The 21,444-nt window shown below is 37.7% G+C and overlaps 1 protein-coding gene across 1 annotated transcript; it reads right to left on the minus strand.

Moving 5' to 3' along the window:
- Positions 1-2,991: 2,991 nt before the first annotated feature.
- On the minus strand, positions 2,992-12,314 carry LOC138052052 (uncharacterized). The gene is made up of 4 exons (XM_068898407.1): positions 12,042-12,314; positions 10,317-11,959; positions 6,568-6,871; positions 2,992-4,439 (listed from the first exon to the last, which is right to left on the minus strand). The coding sequence occupies exons 2-4, from the start codon at positions 10,615-10,617 to the stop codon at positions 4,190-4,192; spliced, it is 855 nt and encodes a 284-aa protein (XP_068754508.1). The 5' UTR covers positions 10,618-11,959; positions 12,042-12,314; the 3' UTR covers positions 2,992-4,189.
- Positions 12,315-21,444: the final 9,130 nt, after the last annotated feature.

Below are 21,444 nucleotides of genomic sequence, written 5' to 3' on the forward strand. Positions count from 1 at the left end.
ATTATTTTGGTCCAACTAAAATCTCAGTACTTTTGTGTTGCCTGCACTGCGTGAATAATTGCAATTGATGTCGTAACTATATCAGAGAAGGCCAGAAGAGATCAGTGATAAAGGGTACGTCTTTTAAAACGTTGGCCATGATGTAGAACCATGTAGCAGCACTTACATCACAATGGAAATATCCATTTAAGTGTAAATTTAAGTGCTACCTTTGTTTCTTTGTAATCCATCTGAGCGTTTTGTAGGCCCATTTCCATTACTCAGTTGATTACTTTCAGTGGGCTAACGCTCAAATGGATTTCATGGGAATGAAGATAGTACTTTATTTACACTCTGATATTCCTGTTGAGGTCAATGATAAGTTGATCGGGAGGCCTATTTACACGGTGAAAAGGACTTCGCAGATAACTGAAATTGTAGATGATAGCGTGACTGAGTCTACTACACTGTCAAGCAAGTTGATGCTTATCGACCGTATCATTTTGCACAAAGAGTGACTAAGAAAGCGGTAAACTCTTGGTAAACTCTATTCCCGCCATGCGGAACGAGGCAATCACAAATGAACCAATGGATAAGGTGTTATGTTTGTCGACCAATCAAAAACCAGGTTGTATTTCAACAGCAAGAAGTGTGGATACCGAAGAGAAAAAACTCCGGGAGTGCTGCCTTTCGAGTTTCCATACCTTTGAAGTATACTAGTATGTCTTCTGGTGTATTTTCCCGACAGATTTTCCTCGCTTAGGCTAAATATTGAGAAAAAGGTAAATTAACCGATTAGAGTGATTTATAGTCGGTAAAGAAGAATTTTTGACTTTCAGTTGTGTCAACATAAGCTGACATTTTATTAAAGCTTTAATGTGTAGGAAGTAAAAATTGTTTCTTGGGCTTAATTAGTTGTCTGCTAGTCCTATTCATCGTTTTCATTTTGTGGTGAGACTACTACTGGGAGGTACATAAAAATGAAAAAAATAAATAAGTAAATGAAATAATAGATCAAGGTAAATGAACAATAAAATAAATAAAGTCGATAAAATTATAAATCGTTAAGTGATTCAGGCTCATGTATTCATTTGAGTGAGTTTATTCATTTGAGATATTTGGAGGGCCTTTTTCAATGGATGCCTGTGTTAATATGTTTACTAATAGTATACATACATTATAAGATATATATCTATATCTATGTATATAATAGTATACATACATATATATATATAGTCTATATATATATATATATAGTCTATCCTTGCAGTCATAGAGTGCTCGTTGCGTTTCGCAGAGCGTAGTATATCTGAGGGTTGAACTGATCAATAAGACACAACTTTTTCTGTGACTCTGAGTTTCACGCTTACGCGATCATCAGACAGACTTTAATGAAGAATATACCTCGCTTACTTTAAATATATACCATGGTTGGTTAATTAGTAAATCTATTGTAATCTGAGATTGATGTTAGCTAGGAAGTATTTGTTCTCACAGCGGCATTTGGAAATTAATTCAGTTTTTTTGTTGAGGTTGCGTGCTTTGTAGGCTTTAATGATGTGGAGTGTTTCAGTTAGGCAAAGATTGCATTGTTTGGAAATGTTTTTGTAGGCGCTTGCTGAAGAGATGATAGACCAGCAACAACATTTCCAAACGATGCAATCTTTCCCTAACTGAAAAACTCCACATCATTAAAGCTTACAAAGAATGCAACCTCAACAAAAGAGCTTAAGTAATTTCCAAATGCCTCCACAAAATATAGGTGTTCTCTATAAACGTGTCTTGTCTTCATTTGTGTTTTATATATGAATTGCTTCATGAAGAAAACATCTACACGTATTGGATGCTTGTGAAAGACTTTATATATATATATACTTAGATATAAGATATACAAAGATATAGCTTTTTAACATTACAAAGCTTTGGGTTTCTTGTCCAATTTAGCACTCTACTAGGATGAGTCATTGCAGCTAACAATATTATTGTGCATACTCACTAGCTCTGTAGTTTGAGCACTCTGGCACGACTTAGATGTACCACATATGTGGGACATTTGGGGTGGCTTTTTAAGCTTAACCTCCATTTTAGATATCAACACTACGCTGATGAAGCCCGGAAGACCGAAATAGTACTGTCTGTGCATGCATTTATATATATATCTATCGAAAGATTTCCATAAGGTTGAAGCAAAGCGTGCTGAATGCTTGATTTAGGAGCAAGTTTAATAGAGAATGGAAGTGGGAAAATAACTAAAAATAATTGTTTTGAACTTTGTAGAAAAGAGTTGATCGAGTTATATCAAGGTTATCAAGACCTGAACAAGTTAATTTACAAGATCTTGTGAGCTGGTGGACCTCTACGTGCCGGTGTAACGAATGGTTAGCCTGTCAATGGACTTTTTCAATGATTTTGGGGTCCTTGTCAGTCCATGTTGCTTTGGCGTACTCCAGTAACAGCTAGTTGGCCAAATACTTTGTAGGCTCTTTCCTTTACTTTTGGAGGGGATGGCTTTAGAGTACGTCTGACAAGTCTAATAGATTTATATGCCGTGATGGAAATTTTATCATGGCCCTCTTCCAGGTAAGTCTTACTCCTCAACCTTGCATGCAGATAATTGTATGGAGGAACCTTAATAAGGCCTACATGTACCTGTGCATGTGATATGGTAGCAACACAGGAGACTACTTTTTGGTTAAGGTAGTTCTTGGATCAAAACTCTTGAAATCAATTTCTTTTTACATTAAGTATTCCATTGTTTCATGTCTACAGTTACTGCTGTGGATCAGTTACCTGACACCCTATACAAAAAAGGGAAAGCCAGTATAGCAAGCACCATTTTGCAAGTTCTCTCAGTAATGATTAAAACACAAGAGACATTTTTTAATGAATAATTCTTTATATACAAATGTATTTACATGCACATATGTACAACTTCACTAATAAATTTTTAGCTTAGGCCCTGTTTTCCCCATATTAAGATATTTTGAAGAAAAAAAAACTATTTTATATCAATTTCATTTCTAATATATTTATTATGAAAATACAATCCACACTGCCCACCGAACATTAAATAAGAGAGGCTGTTAAGGGTCCTCAATTGCAATAATAATATCACTGTTTACCACAAGCTATATGCTGCATAATGCCTTAAAAATCTAAAAACAGCACTGTAATTTGCATGCATACCAGTTTATGGAATTATGTTTTGAAACAAAAATTAAGACAATGTTTTTTTTTTAATAAAAAGATTTCACATCTTCTCCATAGATGAAGCAAAACTGAATATGGTTATTGGCCAAAAAACCATCCTGGAAAAAATAATCATTTGCATCTAGTGCAGCAATTGCATCTATTGAAAGTGTCGACTTTCTCTTGCAACCAAGTGTCACTTAAATCAGTGAATTAGCATCTTATTGTAATGGTTATTAAGGTAAAGGTATGCAGACATTCAATTAAAAATAACTATTGTTGCAACCACGTTAAGGTAAAGGAGCATTACCAAAGTTTTTTGGCATTTTTTTTACATTTCCATGTTTTGGAGGTGAAAGGGTGATGAACACTGCATGCAAACTTTGCATTTGACAACTATATATACAGTGTGCATGATGGCATTTACACTCCACCTAAATACAGGACTTCAATGAGCGATTAAATGGCATAAATTCTACATTACAAGCACACTATAACCACTTTGAGTCAACATGTTACCAATCCCAACAAGAAAACAGCTGTCACAGTACCTGAGTCCACAATATGAATCTGACTGTTGAAAGGCACGTGTTTTTGTTTTTTGCTGTTTTCTCGGCATACATTATGGCAATTATGAAACACTGCTCTAACACGTCTTGTTGTACTTTATCTGCTGCTGATGTTCGTGTTCTGTTGTTTTGCCAGGCCATGTAAGTTACATGTAAGCAAGTCTTCATTTTGGTGTTTGCCTGAAAGTAGGCAGCCCTTCCCTTTAATTCACACTGAAACTTATTGAGATCCATGCATGCAAAAGAAAACACTCGTACTGTAACCAGGAAACGTAGTACATCGCATTTCACATTATATAGGGCAAGTAACCTTTAGAAAACTCAAAATGCACCCATAGTTCAATGACATTTCTGTTAGTACGAAACTTGCTCAAGGAATACTCCGTGCATTTGCCTGTTACAAACAAAAGCAACATAATGCCTTTAATGGTAAGTGATCACTTTCACTGTAATTAAAAATGAGCAACAATTTCGGACAACATCTGAGAGTAGTTCTGTTCCACATTTAGGGAAGGTAGTTGAACAGACTTGTCACCATCATGAAGTGACACACAAGATAGTGATGTGTTAGCCCCTGTTGACTGCTTATGCTCAAGAGAAAGCTGTGGAAACATCTTTTCAGCAAGGCTTGTCATCATGCATGGGTCCTCCTCAAGTTTTGGCAAACTTAATGCAGTTAAATCTGATTGAGCTCTTCTTGGTCTAAAGGAATGAAAGATATTCAATCAAAAACAGATCTACTCTGAATAAATCAAAGAGTTTGTTCTGCTCACTGGGACCTTTAATCAAACCATACCAGCCAACTTTCCTGATTTCACCCAGAATCCCACCTAGGACTTCAGTTTGTGAATTGCCCTTTTGTCTGTTGCCATGCAAATTATAGCCAATTATGATTTGGATTTTTCAAATGTTGATCTGATTGTCAAGAGGAAAAATAAACTTTACCACATAATGATTTAGTTTGTATGTTTGAAAATTTGGATAAGTTGATAAACTGATCTTGTAAGTATTTCTTTTTAAGAGGCAGTTATGGGGTCAGGAAACTACCAAAGTTCTGATCAGTCAAATAAAGTAGATGTTATTTCTCATTTAATCTGACATAAACAAAAAATATAAAACCATTGACAGTATCGTAAAGCATTTAGGTGGAAATTTGTTGTGAATTCAACCGGTTGCAAGAGTACAAGTTGTGTCTTTTACATGTACATGTATTTTCTATTATTTACACATGTAGAATAAATTGAGAGGCAATGAAGTATTCAAAATAACTCTGCAAAAAAGATAAATGAAATTAAATGCATTTATACCTACAAAGCCAAGAAAGAAAGTTTATAAATTCAGACTATTCCTCCAATAACTGCTATTGCTCATTTTAATAATCATAATGCCCTTTAAACATTAGCTGGTCAATCAAGACAAGTATATTTTATTGTTTTAATAGCTTGGATCAAAGCAAAAGAAGAATTATTTGTCAATTTAGTACAAGTGTTTTGTGGCATGTATTGCAGCCTGTGTGCTTAAATTCACTTTAATCTGATGGCTGTTGAAAAAATCCTGATTTCAAGATCAATAAATGATTATCACAAGCATAGTTGAAATTTCTAGTAACCGAACCTAGAAAAGTTCTGATGCCCTGACTGATTATAGTGTGAACTGTTTTCAAACCCCTTGGCAATATTTACAAATGTATGTACCGTACAATTTGCATGTTTATCAAGAAGATGTTAGGGTGATAGTCACATCATTTCTAGAAAGGAAAAGGGCCCATATATTCCATACTTGTGTAGAGCTTTTTACTGTCAAGTTCAGTTTTGTGGAAAAATAATTCAACTACCATAAAAGAGTTATTCAGAAAGGTATCACAGTGAAGTGTGTGCACTATGTTATTTACTAAATGAAATAAGGAAGAGACAACTACTGAAGGGGCATGTGACCAATCCCTAGGCAGCTTCATCATATATTGTTCTAATATTGAGCTTTAATCAGTTAACTACTAACAGAGCCGTAATTCCTTTTTAGGTTGTAAGTGCCGCAAAATCTATTTAATGTGGCCTCTATCTAATCACCAAATTCTTAATTTGGTCACATATTGGTATTTGCTTCACAAGTACATACATAGCTAATAAAAATAATTAAAACTCCAACAGACATCAGTGAGCATCATTGCAACACAGTTTTCAGAGGTTATGGCTTAATTCTGAAATTACTCCTAGACAAACATCAGCTATTGAAATATTCTGTCCTAAAATCATTAAAGCAACAAGTCACTGTGTCTTTCTAACAAAGTACCCAATCATAATGAGACTGATTCTCTATGTTTAAGTTTCTTACCACTAATGGCTGCTGTTGAGATGGACTGGATCTCTATTGCTGATTTTGAATACTGTAGTTGTTAAACACAGAACCTAGGCGGTATCTAGTGTTTGTTTGGCCACCTTTGCGAATGAACAGCCAAGTTGCTTGTTACAGTTTATTGTAATTTGTGCTTTATGACAGGATTCAATAAAGGTATTCTTTTTTCCTACTGAAGGTATATTGTAATTTCAAAATAATTATTAACTTGTGCGATGTGAGGTTAAATCAACTCTTCCATTATTATACAGTTATTTACATCACACCAAGTTATTGGTATACTTGGGTACCACACAGTTAAATTGTTACCATGAACTGTTGAAGAAAGTGATCCAAGAAGTATTGATTTGTTATTGCACTACTCTTTGGACTAATTAGTTGATTGTCAACTGTTACTTTCCTCTTTTTTTATTAATTAAATTACTCGTCTTTTTTCATTGTGTATTTTCTTTCCAATGGATGCAAACAATCATCTTACCTTCCTCTCTTGATGACAAACTTCTTGGTCTTGTCTTCCTCTACAGTCTCAAATAGTTTTAAAAGTTGCTCTTGTGGAGAGCTGATAACCAGCTTTGGTTCCTTGGGAGGTCTTGGCAGATGCTTTTCTTCTGGTGGTGTCACAGGCCTTAATTTGCTCACATCATCACTTGTATTGTTGGCATTATAGAATAATGGTGGTAATGTTTGTAAAGATCCCTCAGTGCTCATTGAGCTATTCTGGATGTTCTTGGGTTCCTGCCAGAATGACTGAGGTAGAGCTCTCATCCTCATTGGTAGGGGACCTGCCAAACATTAAATTGAAACATTAAGCATATACTGTTTTTTAATGTTATTTTCCTTTTTGTCTTTCCGCTCTTATACTGCTTTAATGAGACTCGACTCTTAACTCATACATGCACAGCTGTATCTTTCTAACTCACGATCTAAAGTACAGTAAGTACCTTCTTTTCTTTGAAAATATAGCTTATGTTTTGGTTTTGTATGTGTACTCATGTATGCAGAGGAAAATATTTATGTTTTGTACGAGTACTTTGGTTCAAAGCTGAGTGGAAGGTCTCTAAGTGTCATGATCATACTGGCTGCTTACAAAAGGTGACCTGTTATGATGAGCATTAATTAAAGCTATAGCTACTAATTGTTTCAACAATTCTGGTGGTTTCCTTTAATGGTAACCAAAAGACTGCATACATTAGTCAGAGTTACTTAAAAGTACTTGTATGATTTCAACAGGATGAGAAGCACTATCACTGTCATAATATTGAACCATCATCTTAAGTTATTCTATTTTTATTGTGTTGTTGTTTCCTAATTTGGATGCAAAAGATCAAATATATTAATTTTGTGATGAATAACAAAAGCCACACTAAAATACTGTTCATTTATCATCTCCTTACTACAAAGTTGTTTTTTGCATAAATATAGTATTTTTAAAGAAAGATGTGTTTGTTTTAAGCAACTGACAATACTTTTTCTAAAATTATGTTTAACTGTTGATTGAGTTCAAGTATGCAAGCTTGTAGTCAGGGTATATTGTAATAAACAGTTTATGAATTAAATGAAACTTGACCAGACAGTCAGGCTTTATTTTTTTCTTCTTGAGTCCATTAGCTGGGCCACTCCTTGGATTATATGCATTTAATTAATTAGTTATTATTGTTACCATAAATTTAACACTCACAAAATACCACATAGTCTTACCACATAATAAGCAAAATCAGCTGGTACCCACCCCTCCTCCTGAGAGGACACTCTAGCTACAAATTATCCTATGTAAACAGAGAGGTGCTAAAATACTTCTCTTAGCAACATTATGATAGGTGTAAGGAAAGATTGCTGGGGCTCGTATGGATGGTTTAACTGTACTTATTTTAACAGCAAAGGGTTGTTTTGCAGTACGTAAATAATCCTCAACTCTTGGTATTCATACATAAGATACTTCACAGCATCACACCAAATGTGCAAATGAAGCTGTTCAGAAATGTTTGATATAAACTGATAGTAAACTTAGGCTGGTATCAATAAAATTGCTATGCTGAGTCTAATCGGTGAAGACGAAAATGATAACATCTAGTGAGGACAAATCTGTTCAATCAAATCTGAACAAGAGGTTAGAGAGCATTTAGTAGTTACAGATGCTTTTGCTATAAATATGTAGCCAAGTTGAGTTCTCCTTCCTTGTCATATGTAAAGGCACAAACCATCAAAGAAAACAGGACCTTCACATTAAATATAGTATCACAAAATAACTATGGAGGGTTCAGATGCTTTTTATTGCAAGTTGTAAACGCAAAAGAAAGTTGGCATGTTAGGTAAATTTAACACCAATATTGAGACGATTTCCACGCTTGAAGCCTCTTGCAGTCTAAGTTATCACTGCATGTAGCAATTTCACAAATTATAAAGTAGGTTTGGTGTTTCCTTATTTGTGCTCATGCGTGCAGTTTTGCATGCAGCCACTAACAACATTATCGAAACACACGAGATAAACTGGATCAAACGTGACCTGTAACTGCCAAAAATCGCCTTTTAGTACATGTAAACTTTTCTCAGTCTGCACCGGAAGAATAAAGTTCCACAAATCTTGTCTAGCAGGGAATATTGGCCTGGCCTCATTTAGTAAGCCTTTAATTCTCAGGTAATTTTTTTTTTATTAGTGAAATATTCAGATAGCATTCAGATAGCTAGTTTGCAATTTAGTCTTCGCTTGCTACATTTCTTGATGAAAGAGAATCAAGAATAAATTAGCGCGGTGTCCATACACCGTGAAGTTATTGTTTATTGTGAATATTAGATACTTGACCATGTCTTGGACAGTTCTTTATTATGACTCTACATCTTAAGTTTCATAGTTTCACTGTGTAGGTAAAGTTTGGAAGATGTCATAATCAATAAGTATCATGGCATTAAAATGTAGGCATAGGATACATCGCAGTGTGGCACATATATTTGATATAATGTGTTCATTAGCCACCGTAAGCGTCAAAAAGAAACCAATCAAGAACGTTTACGATCTTCGATGATCGCCGTTACGTTGTCGGTTTAGTCTTCGTATTAACTGAAACAAGTACCCTCCAGGGGCAAGATGGAAGTGGAGCCCTTTTAGTTCAAAGTTACTGATACTAATTAAGTGTTAAGATACTGATTACGAACTGTTCATATCGCTTAAAAGCGTTGTGGCTACTTGATTCGAAAAGATTTATTATGACGGATAGATTTGCTAAACGCTCGACGATAAAAATCGTAAGAGGGCCCATGTGGGCTGAAAATCGATTCAGTGTGGAAGCTTTAAATTATCCAAAGATTGGCACAGCCGGTCGTTGGAAAAGATGTGTTAGAATGCACAAATCTCTAGATTTGCTGCGCACATCTCCTTAAAAGTGCAAGAGAGATTTAACCGGACTGGAAAGCCATAGAGGATAGACACTGCCTAGTATCTGACGCCGCAATCATAGTTGTGGGAAGTAAGGTCAGTCCGTCGATAAGGGTTCTGACCGGTATACATATTACACTTTTTGAGCGCCAAGTGAAGTCATGCAACCGACGGCCCTCTATGGAAGTGAAATGTTTATATAAAACAAAGATCCACACGTAAATACGACCACAATATATAAAGCGATTTACAAGAAAATATGTTTGTCGGATAAACTAACACAGAACGCATTTGTATTTTAGAGTCGCATTCTTGCGTTTCGAAAATTTGTGAGGCATGGCGAACTGTCATATTCGTTTGCTCCCGTAAGGGCAGCTGTACTTGCCCAGAATAACAATTCCCAAAGCGAGAACACGCGATGCACGAAGTCACGTTTACAAGGACCTCTTTGATTGGCAAACTCTTTACAAGCCAACATCTCATACTGCATATAAAGCCATGATTACAGCCCGGCTGCGCGGAAGCAGCCCAGTCGATTTCCACAAAAGCAGCTTCATATGAAAAGGCTTCGCGCTATTGAACTGCACTGTTGTCGTGATGGTGTTGCCGAGACGGTCAAATTCGTTTATAGCCTTGTTAGTGTTAGATTTATCACACCTAACCGCAAAATATCTTCCTTCAATCGATTATTATTAGCAAACTACTATTTACGTAAAGCTTTGATCGAAAGACCTCGGTGTGTTTTTTCTATATCTAATTAAACGGTTGAGTAATGTGAAGGACGCTAGTTAACGGTGGCACTGCACAATCTGCGTTGATATTTCATAGACAGAATATAAATTTGATTACAACCTTACCTCGCTTCGGTTTTAACCGGGCTTCAAGTCTGTTGAAATCTGGTGACGTTTCTCTTCGCTTTAGAGTTAAATTCCCTGCCTGTGAAAGCAATAGTCTTTGTTTGCGGCCTCTTTTTGACAATTCCTTTGCTGCATTTTCTCTGATGGGCGCTAATGGCGGATTGACCTTGTTTAGCGAGAGGCCTTTGCCTCTGATCACTAATGGAGGAGGTGATTGTGGCGATGATGGTCCACATGGGCTTGGAGGTGATCTCCAGGCTAAAGTATCCTTGTTTGGTTCTCTGCTTCGAAATGGATCCATCCTACATGGAACTGCGAAGTCACTTCACTACAATGATTGCGTTTGCTCGCACTCTTCCGGTTAGAATACTGCAGGTCGATAAGTGGCGGTGTTAGGTTTCCAGTTCAATTTTAGTGCCGATTGTTTTGCTCTTTCACGAAACAGCTTTTCTTAGGAGAACCAGGTTCTTGTGATTTTATTCCCATATCCCACTTAACACTAGAAAAAAATTGCTAACAAGCTGCATAGGTCGTTAAAGATTTCCCCTCGTCGAACTTAGTCATTGCGCTTTTGCGGTGGTAACCATGTGTTCCCGCGCGTTACTAATAAACTGTGTGGGTTTGGCGGCAAAATGTGATTGGTTTAAACTTACGTCACCCAAAGGTCATGTCATTGGCTTGTTTCACGTGTTGTACTTTTGTTTCAATCGTTCTCTATTGTTTTCGGGGATTCGGCTGGAAATTTCCGACATATTCTGGGAGGAATTTGCATACTATTTAATTGAGTTCACTGTTAATATTAAAAACTTTGTCAGCCGCTCTCTTCATTTGGAGGTTCTGGGGCAGCAGGAAAACAAAACCTCGTAATGTCCGCAGTGTGCAGACAGAATGGTAAATCAAATCCACAGGGAGATTACAGTTTTCGTTGATTTACCAGACTGTTTATATATTGTACTTGTTCACTTAGTAGATGTGTCGATGATCTGTTCGTTATGCAACGAAAATAACATAAAAATCGCACCCTCGTATTTTTATGGAGAAAAGGAAATATTGCAATAGCGACGAAATAAATAAGTTATTTGGGCATTGAAAAGAAGTATCTAATACTGAAGTTGCTTTTTCAGTTAAACCATATCTTATCAGATGTCACGATGAAAACGTAATGGAAGTACCAATTAGGGTAACATTTCGAACAATTCACACCGCACCCTCTCTCGGCTGCCTAGTGACCCAGGTAAACAAGGTTGTGACGGAAATATCACGCCCAGAATGGAGATGAGTGCCAAAAGATCGCATACATTTTGCTGGTAGTTCCTTCTTACGCCAGTTTTTGTTTCTTGTATGGATGATATTACTTTCAAAAATATTTCGGGCTTATCAAGGACTAAATGAAAAAAAATTATGTGACGGCGGCAAAGACGATAATTGAAAATGATTGTGTGTATAGTGAAGTCAGTGAATTCAAAACAGCCGGAATTTACATTCTCTTCGTGCCTTGTCGTCTTTTTCAGTTAATAGATGTGTTTAGTTTCTCGAGTTTCATGAGGGTGAGAAAACAATTAAAGAACTTTTGAGTGGGAGATGAAATCATGGCTGAGAACCTTGACCTTTTCTCAGAACGGTGCCTCCATGGAAAACATCACCTGCAAGTGAAATACCTTGTATTTCACACACTTTTCGTTATTCACGTTATTGCCAAATGAAAACAGTAGCTGAATAGCTCACATTCAGAAGAGCCATGTGGATCAATTCCCTGTTCAGTTCTTGTTGTTGTAGTATGCAAGGACAGCCATACTTGGATTTCAATCAACCTGTGTCCATCAATAGAGAATTTGATTTCCTTGCGTCTGTTTTGTGCGGGCACTGAAAAAGATCAGTCGTCAGTCAGTTGGAAAATTCTTTAGGCCCCCTACCCGCTGCTGGGGTGACATCCGGTTCATTCACGACACCGCGGGACTGGAATAATTACGACACTGACATGCAAATCACCGGCAACTCGACTACAGACGCCTAAGACAAGTATTCACCAAAGCGCGTGAGGTTTGCAACCAACTTGGCGTGTGCCATGTTGTCTTTTTGACTGCTCAGTCATTGTAAGGATTAAGTCGTTAAGAGCATTTTTTACACTCTCGTGCCGTGATTTCGTGTCATTACTTATATGCATAAATCATGGAGCCGGGTCATAGAGTCACCTTCTTCAGACTTTGCATTAACAGAATGATCGTTGGTTAACTGAGAAGACAATGTAGCGTGATTCTACGTCGATCTCGTCTGTTACTTAACTATTTAATGTTCCTTACTGAACCACAACCCACCGATTCAAACCCGAAGTGAAAAGATGTATTGCATTTGGGGAATGTAGACAAATAAAGCAGTAGACTGTTTATCTTTTGAAACTTAATCTTACTCAGTTACTGCAGTTTCACGTTAGACTGTGAAAAACATTATTAAAACCGCAAAACAATTGTTAAGAGATGAAAATGTGTTTCTATGCGGTGTGTATTGTCCACCGCTGGTTCCGTGGCGCCTGTTTTCTTCCGCTTTAAAGACACAAAGACGCCTTTTTTTGAAAAATTGTTCGCTCTTTATTTTCTTTGCTAGATTTGTTTAAAGCATACATCAAATCTTTTTCCTGCACTAAAAACCGATATGGGAATTATCCACCAGTTTAGGTACTATTTTGTAGCACTGTGCAATGATTTATTTGATATTCGCACCTTTTAGTACCTGCTTGAAAATCGCGGGTTTGGTCGTTTAGCAAGCAAGGAACAGTTTTTCCCAGGTCTCGTCAATCTCAGAACTGTCAAGAGACAGTCTTGTACCGTGGACTCCTGAATTTGTAATTAAGCTTAGGTCTTTGACTGTCCCAGTTTTTTTTCCTTGTCATATCTTGTTAGCCTTACAGTTATATTTAGGGTACTTGTCCCCGCATTTGCGGTGGCTGATCTCATAACAGTTTAATTTCATTCTCCATGACTTCAGCAATGATTTTCGTGACTAGAGTGACCCATTCATCATTTCTTAGTCGTTCCTTTTTAACAGTCGTCAGTCGTATTATTTGACACTGTGACACGAAGTCGGTTCGCCGAGATAAGCTTTACAATCCTAGCGCAGGTATCGCGTCTACCAATGTTGGTATCTCACCGCGCACTGAAAGCTGGATTGTTTACTCCCCACACGTACTTTGATGGAGTTCTTCTATCTGACCTATTTACACTTTATTCCCCTTTTTTGTGCTTTCTGGCTCAGTATATGGGCTTCTTCCAGCAACTCTTGACGTCAGAACAACTTCTCTTTGGCTCTTCTCTGTGACCTTCTTGAAAAATGCAATTGTAGTATTCTTGAAAGACTCCCCACACAGCAACTGAATAACTCATTGCGTGATGGGGAACGAACGAAAACTGTGAGCGCTAAATCAGCAGTAATAGACACTACTTCATGACATTCCCGATACACCAGTTAAGTTGTCCCTTGTTCTTGAAACGCTCTTCAATTTCGTACATCCTACCTCCTGTCAACAAAATGTGTTAAAATTGCAATAAAGCAATTGTTTCAAGTACCGGATTCCTTGTATTTCCGTAGCATACGATGAAATAGTACCAACCTAAGATGATGCGAGTTTCCGTTTTTCACAATAGTTACTCTGATTGGCTGAAAACTGTTTGCGAATAACAACCTGAATTTGGACCAAACGGAAAAAACAGTTTTTCTTTACACGTTCGGTCTTTGAATGATTCCTTTGCCGTTTAGTTATACTGTAAAAAAAGGTCACCCCATTTGCTGTTGAATTTTACTCGCAGTGAAGGGGGGGCGAGCGATGTTTCATGCAACCTCAGTCGAAAGTTGCTCCGAAAAGCATTTGATAACAAAACCGCCCTGCAAAAAAGAAGAACGACGTTCCAAAGAATTCCCCATCCTGCCTGAAATTTGTGCGAAGCTTGGAAACGCACAAGGGTCGTCTGCTGGCACCGCTGGGAGCCCCCATGAGTGTACACTCACGTGGCAGTGGAGCAGTGGATTGAGCAGTTGAGCCAGAGATCGTAGAATTCTGTAGAAAAAATAACTTTATCAAAAACAATAAATAAACTGCGGTGATAAACATATTATAATGCATTTTAACTCGACTTTTCGTATAATACAGCATACAAATTTTTGAAAAATTGTATATGACGATGTAAAACTTTGAAAGAGACTAGTAACTAGATTAAGAACAATGCTCTTAACAAATAAATTTAATATAAGCAGTGAAAACTGGCTTGTTTTAATTTGTTAATAAAGCCACAGTTTCTCATTGCCAACGTTTTCGTTTAACGTTGGTTTAAAGTTTAAGTAACGTTACATGAAAAGGTTGGCAGTGAGAAATTTATTAAGCAATTAAAAGAAGCTAGTTTTTCACTGCTTAGATTACATTTATTTGTTAAAAGCATTGTTCTTAATCTAGTTAACTAGTCTCTTTCAAAGTTTTACACCGTCATAGATACTTCCGAAGATGTATGTTGTATCATACGAAACGTCACGTTAAAATGCATTATACAGTGAAACCAAGCTATAATGAAGTGCAACTGTACCCAAAACATTCTTCCTTATAGCGGGGTCTTCATAATAGCGAAGGCCCCGTTATGACGAAGTCTCTGGTTCATAGCAAAAATATTCGTTATAACGGGGTAATTTAATAAATAACAATTACCAAAAATCCAATACCGTACGTCGTAGAAAACATTGTTTTTATTCATTTGCTCGATACTGTAACGCGCTGACAATCGATACATCAAATTCAAAAACACTTTCAATTAACTTTAAAATTCCGAGAAGTAACGTGTCATCACGCTGAAGCATAAGTTCAACACTGCAATGTACAGTACACGTATTTGTCAAAACCGGAATAAAGCAAGCTGTGATTTCTACTCAAATTCGTCGTTTTTACTGACTGCTTCGAGCGACCGGACAAAGTATTTGTTACAGCGGGACAGCAAATTGTGCGTTGGGACCGTCAAAATCTATTCGTTATAGCGGGGTTCGTTTCCACTTACTTACTATAATCCTGCCGGGCTTTTAGATTTGGTTCGTTATAACGGGGTTCCTCTTTAATATGCTTATCACCGCAGTTTGTTTATTGGTTTTGATCAAGTTAAAATGGCCGAAAACCAAGAGTGTTTATAAAAAAAAAAGTTCTTTCAAAACTAGACAGGATATTCCCAGATAAATCACTTAAACTTTCAAGGTACTTCACGAATTAACAATAGAATGTGGCGTTTGCAGCTACGATGGCCTCTCCAAAGGTATGCCAGTTTGCGGCCGTTGTCGAGGCGTAGTTCATAAAGAGTTCTTCCAACTCCTCCCCTTCCCAAACGCACCAGGACCTGCGTGACCCGTCAGTCAGGTAGACTGTGAACCTTGCCTTTGATCAGGTTAGGTTTCACGGTACTTTTTCATAACCGGTACCATCAACAGCGAATCACGAAATCTGCAATTAATAAGTTTTCTTCATCCATAGTTGCAATCGTTCTTACACTTGAAATGCTTATCTTGAGAAGAACAATACATGAATACGGTGAACCACGTATGCGCGAACATTCGTGAAGAAGTTTACATTTAGAATATCTTGTTCACACATGACGTCGACAGAAAAACTTACAGCATGTTTAGCGAGTGGGGCATGAAGTTGACTTGTAGATACCTAATAGCCACACAAGTAATAATACCAAAATGATTGTGTAATAATATGTTATTTCAAACATATATATAACGAACTGCTGTTTGAAATAATTTCCTTTAGAAATATTTCTAGTCTGTCAGATATCCGGGATGAAATGCTAGATAGCTGATGACAGGTGCTTAGATAGGTCAAACACTTTGCATTCCTCAGATAATAAGAGATTATTAAATGCCAAACATTTTATAGTCGTGTTTTTGAGGACCGGTCCCAGCTGGAGGCTATAGATTTGCTTTGAAGCCTAAAAATTCCTTTGGATCAGAAGTTTTTAGCAGGTTTTAGGATTTCCATTATTTAAAACCGCTGCCCTCGGAAAAAAACTCTAAATAAAAGCTTTTGCTAGTATCTACTTAATTGAGCCACTTATTGAAAACCAGTAACTTTTGCTTGTTCTCACTGAATGAGTAGGGTGTCTTCTGGCTTTCAGGGAACGCTAAGTTGTATTTTTGGTGGACTGTCTCGTGCTGTGTTGTTGACCTATGTTCGTAAGCAGTGGATTATCAAAAATATAAGGTCCCTAAATAACCCATCCGACGGCCTGCCTAAGTAAAAAGATAAACTTGGATAAAATCAAAATCAAAACAACCTAAATACTCTCCTTCTCTAATTTAACAGCGACAGGATATAAGAAAACATTGTCTTCAAGTAACAAGAAATGCAAAAACGAAGAGCAAATTGACTTGCACATGGAAACAACACTTGAAGGAATATATAATTTATTTCGTCAACTGTTTAGAAGGCTGGCGTGTGCTTTAGTTCCTTTGTACGCTGTCAGTATTATCACAAAGCCTTTTTTGTTTGGATATACTGACTGAAGACACTGTCGCGGCTACAACATTCTCAGCCGAGGTACAAGATCTGACGTGTGCCGTCTTTGTTTAGAAAACCTGACCCTTGCAGGGCTCGTGCCGTCTGTAAAAACAATTCTATTTCTATGTGTTGTCTTTACTGATATCTTACGCATTACCAGGGCAGTATCGTCCCTGGCTTAAAAAAGTGAGATCCCGGATTCAGGAACATTCAGGGTTTTAAGTGTTCTAATGGAAACAAGTCGGGATGGCCTAAACGAACACGTGAAATGTAAACAAAAACAATTTTAAGTTTCCATTCATTTTTATCACTTATCCCATGGCCAGTAAGTAACATGAGCGAACTATCAACATTTTCAGCGGTGTACTTTTTGGAACGCCTCCGGAGCCGCATAAATACAACCACGTTCCGCAAGAACCTGTAATCCAACGAGTGAAGAACTCAAGCACTTTCTCAGCTTTCTTGGACGGCGGCTGTATCTCAGCCTACTTCCACAACATGAGACTGGCTTAACGATTTGCCAGGTTCAAGCCGCAAGTAAGAGTTATGCTTAGTTGAATGCGCTTTGTTTTGCATTTATCTGTTTTCGAAACCATCAGTAGTTGCATTGGGGCTGTCTAGCCATAAACCTGGTGAGGACACCCACTGCAAATGTATGTTAACCGGACACTGACTTCAAACAATCTGGCAAATTGATTTACACCCAGGTATGCCAAAAAACACTGAATAAGAGGTCAGTGTTAACAAATGCTTTAAAATCACATTCCTGTGAGCCCCGTACGATATCGTTTTTTGGATTAGGGTACTGGAAAAAGATATTTAGGACACTCATCTGTAAATAAAAATTTTCCCAATCCTCTGCTTTCAGCTTCGCATATTTCTTGGCGGATCTCAAACGGGCTTTCCTTTGCTTTTCGCTCAACTTTCTTTCGCTTGAAAGCCTTCCATCCTTTCCTAGTCATGTAACTCCACACCGTTATGATGGAAACTTCGATATTTTTCTGCTAAAGATTCTTGGCAATCTTCCTTGTTGAATTGTTCCGTTTGTACTTCGCTTTCTCGATTGATTTTGGAACCTGACAATTGGTCAAAACAGAAGGTCGTCCGCTTCTTGGTTTGTCTTCGAAGCACTCTCTTTTCGACCACTTGTTCACCCAACGTTCCGTCTTGTTAAAAAATTTAGCGATTTCTTTGACTGAATGACCAGATGATCCTAATATGGCTGCTTGAGCTCTAGTTATACCTGCCAACTTTTTCTGAGATATAGGCGTGAGATTTTTATCCTGGGAGTGCTGGGATTTTTGAAGTCGACAGGATCATTTCCGAAGATTCCCGAAGAAGTCCGAAGTCTTCCGAAGAAGTCCGAAGTCTTCCGAAGACGTCGGAAGTCTTCCAAATTTGCATACTTTGACGAAAGCGAAAACAGCCCTCGCATTTCCCAGTCCCAGTCTTAGGACGCGTATAAACGCGAGCCCGCTCCCAGTGCTTTTCACGAGGAAGGTATCGTCATTTATTCATTTTACACATGGTTTTCGTTCCTTACGTGGGTCTGAGTTAACATGTTTTTGGAAATTGTGTCAAGCAAGACGGCAACAACTCACATTTTTCAACCAGGCGTGAGAAATTGGCCCGCAAGCGTGAGCCGGCGTGAGATCGAAGTTTTCAACCCGCAGGCGTGGACTCACGCCTAAGGCGTGAGAGTTGGCAGGTATACTCTAGCATAAACAATGCCTTACTTCATTTTCGTGATCGAGAAAACAGAAAGTTTAGGAAAAAATCAGAGAATAACAAGAAATTCGGGAAAATAACAACATACGCAAAGGGAACGAAAAATGGCGGGAAAATATGCGTGTGCACATTTGGCGCGAAAATCGAAACAAAGGCATTTAATAGACAAACAAGATTGCTATTGCCAGCTTTTTAAAAAAATTCTCTATCTAAATTTCTTGAAAACGTTCTAAAACAATTGATTTGTTAAAAAAATAAACAACTTTAAATCAGAACACCCTGTTATTTTAATTGAAAAAAACTAAGTTTACAGCTCTGAAATCATGAATAAAGTCACTAGATGGAACTATTTGGGCTAAAATGACTCAGTTCTTGTCAGTCTCACTGAAATTTTCAACTCCACGGTCGTTGTTACTGGCATGAACAACTTGGAATTATGGCAAAATAATTACAATATACAAAGTAAAATTAAAAAATAAACGAGACTTACTGGAAGTTTGATTGTGATTTAACCGAGTTACCGTATTTAATCTATTAAGCGCTGTCCTCGAATAAACGCCACCCTCGATTAAACGCCGCAGATGGAAAAAAAATACCAATAAACGTCGCACTCGATTAAATTCGGCACCTAATCTCCCGAAGAATGCGGCGTTTATTCGAGGATTGTAAGAAAAGAATAAGGATACCTTTAATACAACTCGGTAATCTAAACTGACCATGGAAATTTATTTTATTTTTCTGTATAAAGATGTTTTTAAGGGCCCACTGACGTATTTTTTGGGGTGCGTTGCTAAGGGTGTAATGGTTAAGTAATTTGAGAAAATTTGGCATTATTTTGGTCAGTTTGCAACTTTTATAACCCAATGACCCTAAATATGACGCCATCATACCACGCCCATGGTCACGTGACCAATAAAAGAAAAGTCTAAATTTGGCTCCGTGCTACGCAATTTGGGTATTTAATCGATGGTTTGATAATTTGTATTCGTTTTTGCATCCAGCCACGCATGGTTTTCTTTTTATTTTGAAGAATGTTCTTTTTAAAGACATAAACGATACTGAAATACCCATAACTTTTTCAAAAAAGATGATTTTAAAAAAACAATGCTTAGCTATATTCTGTATTTGGGGGTGAAACGTGCCATTTAAAAAAAAATTTAATTCAATTCAAAACCGCCGGAAATTTAGCTTTTTTCTCAAACCGGAAGTCAGTTCGTTTACGCATGCGCAGTTGATCTGAAAACGAGCGCGAGGAAAGGTGAGGAAAAATCTTCGATGGAAACAACAGTTTGTGCGGTGACTTTTGCTTGTGAGTGGGTTTTCTTGTCAGCTCATGATACGATGACGTCAGTTTTGGAAGTAACATTTCACTTCCTTAGCAACGCGCGAAAAATCCGTCTGTGGGCCCTTAAGTTCGTAAATGGTTTGAACCCAGATAGATAGTTTATTAAACACTGCATCGCAGCCAAAGGCTGAATTACGCAATTATTTACAAATGCTTTACAATACTTAAAAAATTACAAATGAATCCTAGATAATAAGTCAAAAACTGATTATTAAGACAATATTAAAAATTCCATATAAAGTATTTACGTTAAAATATGTTAACTTATATAGTATGTATATATATGGGATAAAACTACAGCCTGGACTGTTTGGACATCCCATATATGAAAGTGTTTCTTGTTCTGTTCGTACAAAGCTTCGGCATATTAAAATGGCGCGGTCGTCTTAGGTTCTAGCGTGAGTTGTCATAGTCCGGTGGAAGGAGCGCTTTCAATTATGGTTTGGATCGCTGACAATGTTATCAAAAAGCTTGCTGCATAGTACGTAATGATGCTCCAAAATGGGTGTTACCCCCACCTCTATTGCCGAGTTGCACTTTCCTGATGTTATTATTGATATTGCTCTTTTCTCGTGCCTTACCAGCTCGTTCTTTAAGTACTGAGGGAGACCGTTGGAAAAGACAGGTGCTGCATAATCTATAACAGATCTCACGCACGATACATAGAACATTGCTAGATCTTGTTTCGGAACTCCCGCTCTTTTTAACTGAGTTAGGAAATAGTCTCTTGCTAGCCTTTTTGGTTATCACAGTTACATGGTCGTTCCATGTTAGATCGTTCGCTATTGTAAGGCCTAGTAGCTTTGTACTAGTAACAGACTACCTCCTTCCCTTCTATGATGACGGGATCAAAGGCTCTTTGCTCTTTAGCAAAGGAGATCCTGAGTTCTTTACACTTATCAGCGTTTAGTTGAACCCTCTTCTCGCGGGACCACTCTATTACTCTGTTAGCTATTGCTTGCATGTGACTTACTCCGCCCTTTACTACTACCTCAGACGTCGTGGTGTCGTCCACATATTTCCATTGCTGCGCGTTCGTATCAAGGTTGTTAATCATTAATTAGGACGAACAACCACGGGCCTAGGTTGGTACCCTGTGGTACACCGGCGGGGACTGGGCCCCATTCAGAAAAACACTCTGATGTAAATTTAATCCGCTGGGATCTGTCCGATAAAAAATCTATAATCCAGTTGATGATGCTAGCTGGTAATTTACACTAGTTACGCAACTTTCTAACGAGTATGCTATGATCTATCAAATCAAACGCTTTACGGTAGTCCAATAATAATGTTCTTACGATGGCTCCGTTTCCGTGCGTACCTAAGGACCAGCTGTGCAGCATGCTGATTAGCGCCATTGTGGTTGAAGAATTTGGGATGGCTCCGTACTGGTTGTGATCAAGGACGCTCATGACCGCCACTTTAGAAATACAGGGGGTCAGGGATATCGGTCTCAATTCCTTTTGATGTCGACCACTGGTTCTTTTTAGGAGGGGGGGTCACGTCAGCCATTTTCCAGATGGTAGGAAGGC

The sequence above is a fragment of the Montipora capricornis genome, chromosome 6 (genome assembly GCF_036669925.1).
Source record: "Montipora capricornis isolate CH-2021 chromosome 6, ASM3666992v2, whole genome shotgun sequence".
NCBI lineage: Eukaryota > Metazoa > Cnidaria > Anthozoa > Scleractinia > Acroporidae > Montipora > Montipora capricornis.